At 43.0% G+C, this 14,074-nt stretch overlaps 1 protein-coding gene across 4 annotated transcripts in view; it reads right to left on the bottom strand.

Annotated features, from left to right (window-relative positions):
- Nucleotides 1-5,996: 5,996 nt before the first annotated feature.
- Nucleotides 5,997-14,074, bottom strand: part of LIN7A (lin-7 cell polarity scaffold A) — a 101,016-nt gene continuing 92,938 nt past the window's right edge. The window contains exon 5 of one of the 4 annotated variants that reach the window (XM_075600512.1): nucleotides 5,997-7,031. In XM_075600512.1, coding sequence (XP_075456627.1) covers nucleotides 7,007-7,031 — 25 coding nt within the window. In that variant the 3' untranslated portion in view covers nucleotides 5,997-7,006. Of the gene's footprint in view, nucleotides 7,059-14,074 lie in introns of all 4 variants that reach the window. The other 3 variants (XM_075600509.1, XM_075600511.1, XM_075600510.1) reach the window with 3 other exon arrangements.

Below are 14,074 nucleotides of genomic sequence, written 5' to 3'. Positions count from 1 at the left end.
TTTTGTTTCTTGCTATATTCTGTTTTTTCGTTTTATGTTAATTGAATATTCATTTACATAAAAAATCTTTTAAACAATGATGCGATTTTAGGAAAAGTTTTACCTACCAATCCGAGATTAGTTTTCAGAAAAGACAGAAACCTTAAGAATATTTTAGCCCCTACAATCCTTAAAACAGAAAGTGAGAAAAATTCTGCCATTTGGCTCACACAGAAGCACGGGTTGCTTCAAATGTGCAAAATCAAAATGCATCACTTGTTCCTATTTTGAGACACACAATCATTCGGGAATAGTACCCTGTGTAACAGGGAAAACACATAGCATTAAAGGGTCAATCAAATGTAATAGTACCTATGTGATGTACGTGCTTACATGCCCATGCAATAAGTACAGCAGTTGTACATTGGCAGGACCAAAAGAGCACTGAAGATCTGGAGCATAAAACCACTCAGGTAATGATCCTAAGACACCTGCCATCACCCTGCATAAGAAAGGAGACACAAAACTTCAATTTTATTAAACATATACTTACCCTAGTGCCGAGCGTTGCCATGACAACGCGTGCCTATTTAAACATATTGGCTATCATGGAGGCGGGACCACTTTGAGAAAGCGTCAGAGCGACGCGAAACAGCTGTCGGTGGAGGACGCACTTCCGTGACGTCAGCACAACCAGTGCGGTGTAGAATACAGCTCTGAGATTACTCCTGCAAGGGTGAGCTGTATCGGCGTTTTTTTACCCCCATTGGGACTTCCCCCCACCCGGCTAACTAATGTTCTGTGGTGTTCATTAATACACCACGCCGGGTGGAGTCCCTGCAACTCATGTTTAGCACTTATTGTAAATATACTATGCGCTCTGTGCCTTAACACAGAACAACACCTTCAGACTTGACTCATAAATTGTTTCATAAACTTGACAGAGAATTGATTAATGTATTTACTCTATCAGGCTTAATAATATGTTTGATGGTGTTCACTAATACACCACACCTGACTGAAGTTATATAAAGTACATTATATATACATACAGTACATTAAGAGGATCTAGTATATACGTATGGGGCTTCGTTTGCTATCCTATATTAACCCCTTCCTTACCCGGCTAATTAAAGGTCCGGTGGTGTTCACAAATACACCACACCGGGTGGAAGGTACACATAGCTCTCCAGCGTTATACCAAGTTTAACCTCTAGAGTTTTTCTAGTGCTACAATATATAAATCTGAGTATTTAGATCTGATCTGCTAATTATATCATTGCATATTGTGGGCATATGAACATTTGCACTTTATATTAATAACTACTTATACAACTCTGTCCCACTATACTGTGCCGTTTCCACGGAAGCCCGTGGTGGAGTATCTCACTAGTTAAGATTTACCTCTGTGAGAACTCCTGTGCACGCTGAGGTATTTGATTATAAACAGACAATGTGTAAATGACATGCTGATATTTCCATTACACTACGCATCCAATCCTCAGCCTATTTCTAGCTACATAGTAGCCTGTTTTAACCCATGTTATACTTACGCGTCGTCTCTAGGGATTTTTATATATATCTCGGTTGATACATATAAATTAAGTACTCAAATGTATTGGTACGAATATACTTTTTGAATCAATTCAGTCAGTGTAGGTACGAATTCATATGTCCGGTCCTGTCTGTCCGTGATATAATTATTTCTATAGCTATATACCACACTGAGGCATTAGCTAAACATCCATTCTGCTTTTGCCAGGTAATTACCATTCCCTAGATTCATATGTCAACCAGCCTTGGTTTAAGGACTGGGAGTTAGCTGTTTAATTTGTTTTTTAATAGTTTTGTGTTCACTGTTACCCATAAGAATTTATTAAAGGTTTAGTTATATACACACACTTTTTCACTTTACGAGTGCTTGTTCGAAAGGGGTTCTTCCGCTTGCTTATGCAAGTATTCTATATGTCACCTGGAGCATAAAAGAAACAAAAAAAAGGGAGTAGAAATTCACGGTGTATCCCACGGTGTACATTGGCAGGACCAAAAGAGCACTGAAGGCCTGGAGCATAAAAGAAACATAGAAAAGGGAGTAGAAATTCACGGTGTATCCCAACATTTTGCAGAATACCATAAGGGCAAGCCAGGTGGTCTACAAATTTAAGGTATAGCATTTGTACATTTAGGCAATAAAGAGAGTGACTGATTTAAGAAATTGTGTCAACAGGATACATACTGGACCAATCAGCTGCAAACTCTAACACTACTACTGTAGGTTTGAATTCAGAAATAGACTTGGCAATTTTTCTATAATTAAATCATTCTAATCTGCAATATACACCAACAAATTAGTAGAATTAGTCAATGCATATATATTTATTATTTTTATAGACTTATATGCAATATTTTATATTGTATGCATTCCGTATTGCTTTAATTTATATCAATTGGAGTCATCAGGACCATCAAGGGCAACCCATTAGGTATAGACTAGGGTTTCTTATATTGTCACATATTAAATAGTATTTCTATATTAATTTAAAACTTTTCTATTTAATGTTTTCCATTTTTTAATGAATTCAAAATTATTTTTTTTATTTGAATCTTTGTTTTAATATATTAGGGATCATCAAGGGCATCCAATTACCGGTAGATGTTTCAACTATTATATAACTACACTTATTGGTTTATTATTGATTATCTATATATCAAGCGTTCATATTAAAAAAAAATTCTCCCTACTCGCTGGGTGTTTTTTAGAAGATATTTCATATTGTCATATATTATTACAAATATGTTTTTTGTAAAGTCCCTTTTTTCTTTACATCATTGTTCATTGCTTTTATAATTATGTTTATACTAATTATCCAACTCTTTATATCCACTATTAGATGTAATCTAATTTATAGTTAATAAGGGCTTAATAACTATAGCTATAAATGTATGTATAGTTCATCAATTTGCATTTGTATGTGTAACACCTCTTCCCCGGCCAACAGAAAAGGGCCACTCCACAGTGATCCACTGTCTATTTCGGTGTTGCTTATGTGCAGGTGGTACTCAGCGTCTCTTATTTACCTTGTATCTCAGGGTGCAGTTAGCAATGAGCCCTAGGGAATGGGCAGCACATGACTTCTGGTGACCCACTTCCACACACCCCTACTGTCTGGGTATTGGGCTGTGTCAGGGGGAGGGGACAGCCCCATGGGTATGTTACCTGAGGCACTGTCATTCCTCTCTCCTGCCAAAGCACCTGAAAATGATTCCTGCCCACCCTCTCTGTTTTGTTTGGCACCAATAGTGTTCCATTGGGAAATCATTATGGGTTATTAACATGTGTTTGGGGGGTTAGATGCATGGTGTATCTCTGTATATTTGCAATGCACCTCCCCTTATATCAAAATAAAAAAATAAACTAAAATGAAATAACAAGTGAAGTAAATAACTTTTTGGTTTTTGTTTCATGTTTATGTATCACAGTTGGCGCCTCATTCGGTGGGTGCCAGACTGGGTCTTAGGGCAGATGGTGGGCTATTGCCCTGGGCGTTCTGGTAAGTGCGACTGCAAGGGGCCAAAATGTATGTATGAGGTGTATAGTAACAGCCACAGAGCTACTCATATGCTTAGTTAAGCTAGTGTGTTTTAAGGTGGGTCTAAAAGGTGGATAGAGAGGGTGCTAGTCTGATATTGAGGGGAAGGGCATTCCAGAGGTGTGGGGCAGTCAGTGAGAAAGGTTTAAGGTGGGAGAGGGCTTTAGATATAAAGGAGGTAGAGAAAAGACATCCCTGAGCGGAACGCAGGAGTCGGAATGGTGCATAGTGAGAAATTAGGGCTGAGATGTAAAGAGGAGCAGAAGAGTGTAAAGCTTTAAAAGTGAAGAGGAGAATTGAGTGTGTGATGCGGGATTTGATAGGAAGCCAGGAGAGGGATTTCAGCAGGGGAAATGCTGAGACAGATTTAGGAGACAGGAGAGAATGAGGGCCTGTGTCAGAGTTTTAGCAGTCGAGCAACAGAGGAAAGAGCGTATCTTTTTAATATTGCGGAGGAGAAAGCAACAGGTTTTAGATACCTTTTGAATATGAGAGGAGAATGTAAGAGAGGAGTCGAGAGTGACCCCAAGGCAGCGTGCTTGTGCTACTGGGTGTATGACATCACTTCCAACAGTAATGTGGAAGGAGATAGTAGGGCTAGGTTTGGGATGAAATATGAGGATCTCTGTTTTTTACATGTTAAGTTTAAGTCGGCAGAGGGCCATCCTGGATGATATCGCAGAGAGACATTCAGAAACTTTAGTCTGTACAGCAGGTGTAAGGTCAGGGGTTGAAAAGTAGATTTGTGTGTCGTCAGCATAGAGGTGATATTTGAACCCAAGAGATGTGATTAGGTCACCTAGAGAGTGTAAAGAGAAGAGGAGAGGTCTAAGGACAGAGCGCTGGGGTATCCCCACAGAGAGATCGATAGAGGAGAGGAGATGTTAGCAAAAGAGACACTGAAAGTACGATGGGAGAGGTAAGAGGAGATAAAGGATAGAGCTTTGATATGAACAGCAAGAGTATGGAGAATGTGAAGGAGAAGAGGGTGGTCACAATATCAAACTCTGCAGAGAGGTTGAGTAATATGAGCAGAATCTGTCTTTGGCAGCATAGAGGTCATTAGTTATTTTAGTGAGGGTTGTTTCAGTGGAGTGAGCAGTGCAGAAGCCAGATTGTTTAGGGTCTAGGAGAGAATAGGTGTTGAGAAAATGGAACAAGCGATAGAATACAAGACATTCAAGGAGTTTAGAGGCAAAGGCAGGAGGGAGACAGGCCGATACTTAGAAAAACAAGTATGGTCAAGCTTGCTGATTTTGATTAATCGTATGGCTATTGCATGTTTGAAGGTGGAGGGAAAGGTATCAGAGTAGAGAGAGGAGTTAAAAATGGGTGTGAGCATCAGGATTATAGTAGAAGCAAGAGGTTTTAGGATATGGAAGGGAATGGGGTCAAGAAGGCCGGTGGTAGGAGAAGAGGAGATCAGCAATGACACATTCTCCTCTGTGATAGCAGAAAAAGAGTCAAGGAAGGCAGGAGGAGAGTTAGGAAGAGGTGTAGGAGGTGGTTTGAATAGAGAGTCAAATACAGAGAAGAGTCGGCGTGTGTTAGACCTGTGCGTGTTCATTAGTGAAGAAACGTAGATTTGTTTTGCAGAGAGAGGACAACATTGAAACAGGATAGCATAAATGTGCAGTGAAAGAAGTCTACGAGAGTGTGAGATTTCCTCCAGAGACGTTCAGAGGAACAAGTGCAGGAATGCAGCATGCATGTGTGGCAATTTAGCCAGGGTCTGGGGTTAGAAGGGCGAGAACGGCAGAGAAAAAGTGGGGCATTTAGATCAAGAGAGGAGGATAGGGCAAAGTTGTAGTTCCTGACCAGCTAGACAGGGTCTGAGAGAGGAGAGGGAGGAGCGTAAAGTAGAATCCCAAGCTGGTAGGTTAATAGAGCGCAGGTCTCTGCAGAAACGAGGGATTATATCCTGAGGAAGCAGACAAGGTCTGTGAAACATGTAGAGGAAGTCTGCAGAGGATTGAAAGAATACCTTTGAGATGTAGAGACACAGACACATGCTAAAACTGAATGTGTCCAGGCAAAACTGAGTTCCCCATCTTGGCACCTGTTGTGACATCATCGAGCTATCATCGGCAAAGAGGAACGCAGCCACTGGTAGGGAAAATACACCTAATGCACAGCTAGATGCCACACCACTTACATTGAGCTCCCTAGAGCGCATCAACGACCAGCAGCACAGGAGGCCACCGACACCAGACAGTGGAGGAGTCCCTCACATGCTGCATTTGGACATTTACAAAACAGGACCGCATACAGATAAGCTTTCTAATCAATGCTTGTTGTGCTTCATTTTATATACAAATTTTTATTGCTTGACTTTTAAGACCAAATATGTTTTGGTGTAACTTGTAATTGCGCTTTTTTTCTGCAACATTTATGCTATTTCTCTTTGAGGTGACACAGAAGTTCCCTCTACAAAGAAGCTACAGTCAGACACCAGGAGATGTTGTTTACTTTATTACTCTATGGACTTGAGTACCTAACTTTTAAGGAGACGATTTTATATACACCCCTCAGAAGGGCAATTCATATCATATTTGTTTGTTTGTGTGTATATGTGAATATGTACACATACATACACCGTAGAAATGTTTTAACAGTCTATATAAATGAATTTACAATGCAAGTTTGTTAAAAAAAAAAAAAAAAAAAACTTTAATTTTGATAATAAGTGGGTATTGTAAACACTGTAATAACGAAGTATATAAATGAGTGGCCAGTCCCGAAACTCTAAAAAGGAAAACGCTACAACAGCACACAAGGACAAATAATATTTGTTTCTGATATCCAAATCATCAGAATTGCTACACATAATACTCATCAGAATTGCTACACATAATACTCATATGTAAAATACAGATTTCATTTTCTAGTTTTGCAGCAGCTACAGTACCAAACATTGCATGAGTTTAACATACAAAACACAAAAGAAACGGCTGCTGCTCCTAATAACAGTATAAATGTAATAACTTACTATTTAAATATTTTAAGGAAAAAGTATTGGATTTTATTACAAACAACAAGTTATAAATTGTACAACATACAGTACAGTCCAGAATTGTATTCTTCAGTGTGTGTAATGTTTGATCTGTTAGTGCACTAAACTGATGCAGTTTGGTGTCTCGTGTATACAGAGATAAGGATTTCTAGATACTGTACAGTACAATCCCATGCACTCCTGTCCAACTACAGGGATGAACATAGCTCTTATACACAATACTAAATGAAGTGGTTACATTTAATATTGGAAGGAAAGTCCAAAACAAACACATCTTGCTATCTAACAAAACGTCACCAAGATAGGGAAAGCTTAGTAACAGCTCTGCCAAAGGATTCCTCGTTCCTGGGTAACGGGAACAACTCATTTTCTGCTCCTTTGGAATGATGACCCGAGATGGAGTTGCTCCACTCTGATTGTTCCATCAGCGTTTTTTTCTTGAGAAAAACCTAAAGTTAACAAAAAGAACAACACATCTGAGGGCAAAAGAATACGCACTCGTAAATATTATTATAGTACAGGAAAAACAGAGCAAAACTAATATAATGTGCATGAAAATTAAGAAAAGCCCATTGGCCCATATTCCTCTGCCGTACAACACTTTCTAGCGCTGGAGGATACTGGACAGGCCATTCAAGTCAATAGGTGAAAGGTGTTGTATGGCAGAAGACTGCTTAGTAAATGTGGACCATTATGCCTCAAAATATCATTACTCGAGCTTAGAGATTGCTTTCATTTAAAAAAAAAATAATTTCGCATTTTTTACAAATATATCACAAGCCTCACAAGGCTAAAAAAATTCACAGACTTATAGGTCCATTCTAGTAGCTCAGAATTGTGACAAATTACACATTGTACCAACTCACTTGAACCAGTGGAGAAGGCACACAGTTGAAGCTCACATAAAAATGATGTTTCATATGGTCCCAAACCAATGGCAGCAAAACTGCCTAAAAGGTGGTGGTGTTTTTGGATGCAAAAAAGGTACCGGAACCCTAAGCAGAGAAGAATCAGCTTAACAATAAATAAGTCGGCTTTAAAGAAATGTGGTAGGAAAAAACAAACATTTATTTACTCACAAATAGTATCCCAGGCCCATTGCTACTCATTTCGCTATATGGAGTTTCTAAAATAATGGTCAAAACTCAGAGGTGTTCTGAGATCCCTTACAAAAATATCCCTGTTAAAAGGGATGCCCTTATGTATTTAAAGTTCACAGACTTGTGTTTGCATTCAAATAAAATCTTTTTATATGGAGAGGCCAATAGACAATTGAGAAGATAAGGTCACATGTTAGAAATATACTGTATAAAGCCAATTTTCTCATTTGTGAAAGGTAAAATGAACAATTCTTGGGAACATCTAATTTAGAGGTCACCTGGATCTGAAGTACAAATGAATAGGAAAGAAGCGTTCCAGCTACCTAGTATTCTAAACTGTGGAAAAACTATAAAACACTAGATAAAACAGCGACACCAGAGTGAATCACTATTTCTGGAGTGGCTGTTCTGGTGAAGAGGAAGTTTAGTCAGTCAGAGATTAGTATAGAGGGTGATGGGGGGAAAAACATGCTATCCCGGGCTACACAGAACAGAGTATGAGGATGGAGTAGATAAAAGGACAGAACACTATGGGGTAGATCAAGAGCTGTGTTAAATCTGAGCAACTAATGTGACGTTAAACTCAGGCAAGCTAACTACTGTAAATAGGTAACAGGTATCCACAAAGCTAATTATATGCAAAACCATGGCCGTTAGTGATCTCATTAGCATAGGCTTAATGCCATGTGAAGTTAGCTTAAAATAACATGGCGTTACTTCCATGCATACCCTGAATAGGTGTTTAATTAAAGTAAAAAAAGAGAAAACAGGAGAGGACAATAACAAGGTAAATAACAATATGATTATTAAACCATACCTAACTGTGGCCTTACACTTATACAGACCCTGTAAAAGACATATTTCAGGGTCTGGATGTGAGTAACACCACCTTTTGCTATGACCTAACTAACGTAAGGTTAGATCCCTGTGGTAACTATAATGGAGATCTGTGGATAAGCATTGTTAGAGGGAACACATCTTTTGCATACATATCATTAGCAGTAACATCCGCTATAGTAATCCAAAGGCTCTTTATGGCTGAAAACAGCATTTACCACATCGTTACTGAGCGTTGAAGAGCCCCGTTACCACATAATGATACATTAACTGTAGTTAACGTCTCGTTATGTCATTAACGGAGCTCTGTGGATCTACCCCTACAGTATGTGGAGAGGAAAGCACATACAATACTAGTAATGCAAGTGTAAGAACAATGTAACATAGCATATAAGTACAGCAGGGCCCCGCTCATACAGCGGGTTCTGTTCCATGCCGCCGCTGTAAAGCGGAAATTGCCATAAAGCGGGGCCCTACTGTACTGTATTGTATCTTTGAAAACAGAGATGCAGAGCTGTAAACCAACTCTTTCGCTGACAAATTTCACCTGACAAGGAGTTGCGCACAGACTAAAACTGTTGTTTAGTGACAGCCGGATACTCAGCTGGTGAGCGCATCATGCCAGAAAAACGGAACAAGCGCTGAACCTAATGAATATGGGTATACATTGGGATGCGCTGTATGAGCGGAACGCTGTAAAGCGGAGCCCTACTGTATACAAAAGACAAGCAGTACTTTTAAGTGCATGACATCAAATGATTAAAGCATAAAATCATTTGGATGATCTTGCATTAATAGCAAATAAAATAGTAATATTACATCATAGGGGTAACCCACGCAGTGTAATTGCTCTTGCTCAGATTTTTCAAAAGATTGCCGCAGAGAAGTGGCCCTTCGACTCTCTTTTCCTGCTAATTTTGTACTAGTTGCTTAGTAAGTGCAGTTTTTCACACTGAAACCCACTTGCCAGTTTAGGCAATGTAATATATAATGTACAGATGTTATGAAAGCTTGCAACATTTTGAAATATAATAAATTAAAGTCTGTAAATGTATCTAAAATTACATTACAATAAGCTTGTGTCCCTTCTACTCCTAAATGTTTTCTGATCTAGCTCCTCTGAAGAATTACTGTTGTTGAAGAGCATTGTTTTAGAACAATCATGCAAGTAGAAAAGGGGGTGTAATATACTTATACGTGAACCCCAATTTAAAACGTATGAAGAGAAGATACTGTATGTACTCACAGAAAGGAGAAAATGAAATTTAAGGATGACCAACTGTATGGGTTAAGGTTAATTTAGAAGTTTGAGTCGAACTTCAGAACAAACTTGAATCCAAGCAAAATTTGAATGAAAACTTAAGAAAAGTTTATCCTCAAATGTACTTTTTTTCCCTGGAAATATGGAAAATATTTTCCTGCTTAATTTGAGGTTGTTTTTTTTCCATAATTGGAAAAGAAATCCAAAACAAGTTTCAGTTAAACCAAAACACAAAAACATTTTTAGGTCCAAAACCCAAGCGGAAGTGCCCACCAATAATGAAATGAAATTATGACAAACTGTGTGAAGTAGTATTTTTTTGGATGTCTGAAACTGAAAGCAGTACAGTTAAAGAGATCGGGACTATGGATGTTGCTAATGAAAATTACATGCCCTCTGAAATTCAAAAAATACACAGCGAAGAGAGACAATATAGATGTTTAAACAAATATGCTGACATATACCACTGAGTAATGACTGCAAAGAAAACATAAATAAATAAAGGTTACAAAAGAACTAAAGAACAGGAAATAGATGCATTTGAGAGGTAGCTTACAATGTATATTAATAGTGAAAGAGTGGAAAGAACAAGAAAGGCCCTTTTTCAGAATAATTAAACAAACAGAGAAATAAGGAAACACATATTTGAATCATTATATACTCAGTGAGAACCACTAACAATGGTATAAAGAGAGCACGGAGACCGAACTAAATATTATGGCCCAAATGCACTAAGTTCCATTAGGCTATTTAGCCTAAATTAACATTATGATTAACCTAGAGCCTATGCACTAAAGAAAATAACATAACGTTAAACCACTGCTATTCCATAAATGAGGTACGTTTATTTTATTCCCAGCTGTTAGTGCTAATGATATACAAAGGAGGTGTTCCCCCATCATCGCATATCCACTGAAGAACATTCAGGTTAGCGCAGTGATGGAAAAGAGAGAGAGGCCAAAGATAGTTCTCTCTTTCTCTCTCTACTTTTTCCACTCTCCTATTCAGGCTCTGGAGGGAGCTAAGGTCTTGCTTATGTAGCGGTCATGTAAAATGGCTACAGTCATCTCTCCTGCTGACAGTAAGGCCTGGTAAGTTGTGGGCATGCCAGCAGTAATTATGGAGGTTTGCCCTCACACCCTGGTGGGGTGCCCTGTGTATGGATGGGAGTGGTCACATGCTCTGACTCCATGGTTAGTGATGTCAGAGGTGTGTCAGCTTCCAGAGTGTACATAAGGCACAGCACTGTGTCTAAGAGTTACTTCTGCCGGAGTTCTGCCAGAGTTCTATCTGAGCCCTGAGTTCTGCAGGAGTTCTGAATAGTCTGCAAGAGTTATGTTATAGTAGCTGAACAGGAAGACTGTGTCCAGGGACCTGGCACAGGGTAAAGACATCCCGGCTGGGATAGGGAATCCCTATTAAAGGAGAATTACACCTTTCAAAGGGAAGCACTGAGGGACAATGAGTGGCTAGAGAAACTACTGCGAGGGGCAGTTAGCCCACCTCAATCAATAAAGATGCTCTTAATCACAAACCCTCTCGTGTACATGTGTGGAGTGAATGTACAGAGAGGAGCACCACAGAGGAGTTCCTCGCCAGGACCATCCCCAAGTGACCGAAGGGACCCTGATGAGGTGGAGGCGCTGCACTGGAACTAGGTAGGACTCAGCACACTACCTCAGCTGCCTGTCTGGACGGGTCCTCCCCACACACCATCATGCGGGAGACTCAGGAGTCCTGTTGCCAACAGGTGCACCACCAGACACTACCACACTGTAATGGGGACCGGTTAGACCACAGGGGCCAATGTGAGATTGGGTGGGTCAGGCCGGGTCAGAAATACCGTTACATTTGGAGGCGAGCTGCTGAGATAAGATCTGTCATCAGGACAGGCTCTAGCTAGGCACACTGGGAAACAGGGAGAGCATCTGCTGCCACTCTGTGCTGCGTAGGGACGGACCTAGGGGTGGTCAGGGGCTGACAGGGTATTGTCAGTTCGCAGGGACGACCTAGGGGCCTGAAAGGAGTGAGGGGTTTGGAGCAGGGCTATAGCTGACCGAGTCACTTTGAGGTAGAGCTAGTTGGTAGGACGCCAGAAGGGATAGCCTGTTAACGTGGTCAGGAATCCTGGAGAGGGTCTGCGCTAGGCTGACCAAGAGAGGTAGACGCCCCAAGTACTGCATGGCAGAGCCAGAGTACTCTAGCCCATTCCAGACACTTACCATAGGGAGCACAGACTGGGAGGAAGGAGTCACAGCAGACACTGAGAGAGTGAGCCTAGCCTGAGGTAGTGCAACATGAGTCCAGCCTAGATCAGGTACACATGTGGTGGTGCATCTGAGCAATCTTTATTGTACTGGTGTGGTGGCTGCCCCGCAGAGCGGAGCCCCATGTACGATAATTGGTACGAGAGCGTGACAACCCAAGGAATGGAGGATCCGCGTGGAGAGCAGAGAAAATGGCTGATACAGAACTTGCAAAAAGCTGGCCGGGAATGGCGCGAACAGCAGAGCCCCACCCTGATGGGGGGTATGGCGCGAAAGCTATGGCTGCGCCTTCATGGACAGTGACTCACTCGGCCCCTGTGCTGAGTCAACCGCTTAGTCTACGGGACCCTCCCCTGATTTCCACCAGGGGGAGTGACTTTCAATTATGGCCTGTGGGAATGCACCCACTGGGCCCAGGGACTGATATCCAGACGGCGCCACTACAAGAAGTAGTTCCGGCTGCGGAGGTAACGTGCAAAAAGGAGGGATATTTTGCACGAAAAGCAGCTGCCAGGAGAAGGCGGGAACTAGCCGCGGCGCAAGAATCCCACTCTGATGAGGAAATTGGCGCGAAAACGCAGACCGCGCCCACCAGGACTGAGAAAGGTGCGGCCTTAATTAAGGGGCATGCTATTCCCCTGTGGGATCCGCCCATACTTGCAACCCCTGGGGGCGGGTTCCAGCTATGCCAGCGGAAGGAGGAGCCGAAGCAGGAAGTGGCTGGCCCAGAAGCTTCTACCGGTCAGTTGCGAGGAACCACTGACCTGGAGAGATCCATACTGAAAGTGGTCCCTACCAAAAGAATGGCCTGCTCCTCCACAGTGGGAACTATGGTGTCCACCCAGCCCTACTCGGTACCCGGCGGGATACTGGTAGTCAGGGTGGCTAACACCGAAACGGTGGTCGGGCTCTGCCTACAATGCGGGCTGCCCGGAGGCACTGTTAACACGGCGGCACGCTGCCCACAATGCGGGACACTATACTTATGGCCAATGCCGACGTTCATTCCGATCCAATCTGCTGACCCCCCGGGGGATACGGCTAGGCGCTCCGCCGAGTCCCCTGGTGCACTGTGGATCAATCGTGCAAGTCCCGGAGAAAGGGGACTGGAGTCGATTAAATCGGCTGGGTCAGCAGCAACCGAGACGGTCGGGTCACTCCCCGACCGCACTGAGAAAAGACTATCGCCCCGATCGGTGACCCCTAAGTCGGGGAAGGCAGAATACTCGGATGAGGATCTCCGCGAGCTAGCGGAGGCGAAATCGAGGCCCAGGACAGAACCGGGGAGGACAACACCCCGTAGCGTGAGTAGCAGCCTGGAAAGCAGGGCGTCCCCCGCAGATCGGCGAGCCGAGAGACGGAGTCCCTCCGCCTCAGGATATGGCGGCGACGGGCGAGAGACGCCTACACCCCTGCGGAATGGTAAGAGAAAGCCACTCACTTACCTTGCTCTGGTAGACGGTGTAGCGGAAACAAGGCCGTGCCAGGCCCCAGACGCACGTGCGGAGGAGATACCACTTCCGGTGGAGACGACGGCGGAGCTTCCGGATGTCGTCGTTGAGGAAGAGATCCCGCATGGGGGTCCCACCCAAGATGGCGGCGCTTCCGGTTCCGGTGAGGACATCATTTCCGGTGGCGACGGCGGAACAGACGGGAAAGACGCAGCAACGCTTCGGCGATCGGGTGAAGGTCCCCGATCACCTCAAAGGCCCAAGAGCTGGATGGGAGACCCGCAGACGGATGAGGGTGAGCTATCCTCCTTGGAGCAGTCCATGGACAGCCGGGAACGGGTCGTAGTCCCGTGGCGTATCCCATCTTGCCCCTACGCCCAACCCCACGCCCTAGGTAAAAGCCCTGCCCCCATCACATGTTCCCCGGGGTCCCCGCCTAGCCTGGAACTTGTGGACATACCTTTGGGGGGGGGAGGAGAGACGGACTGGGGAAAGACAGCGCAGTTGCGCTACGGAGGGCATTTCTCGGGGAGGGGGAGAATTAGGCAAGGCCGCGGTAGGCCGGTGGTTGCCTCC

Source organism: Ascaphus truei, chromosome 5, assembly GCF_040206685.1.
Source record: "Ascaphus truei isolate aAscTru1 chromosome 5, aAscTru1.hap1, whole genome shotgun sequence".
Taxonomy (NCBI): Eukaryota; Metazoa; Chordata; class Amphibia; order Anura; family Ascaphidae; genus Ascaphus; species Ascaphus truei.
Note: the sequence above shows the minus strand (reverse complement) of the source record. Positions and strands in the feature narration are given on the sequence as shown.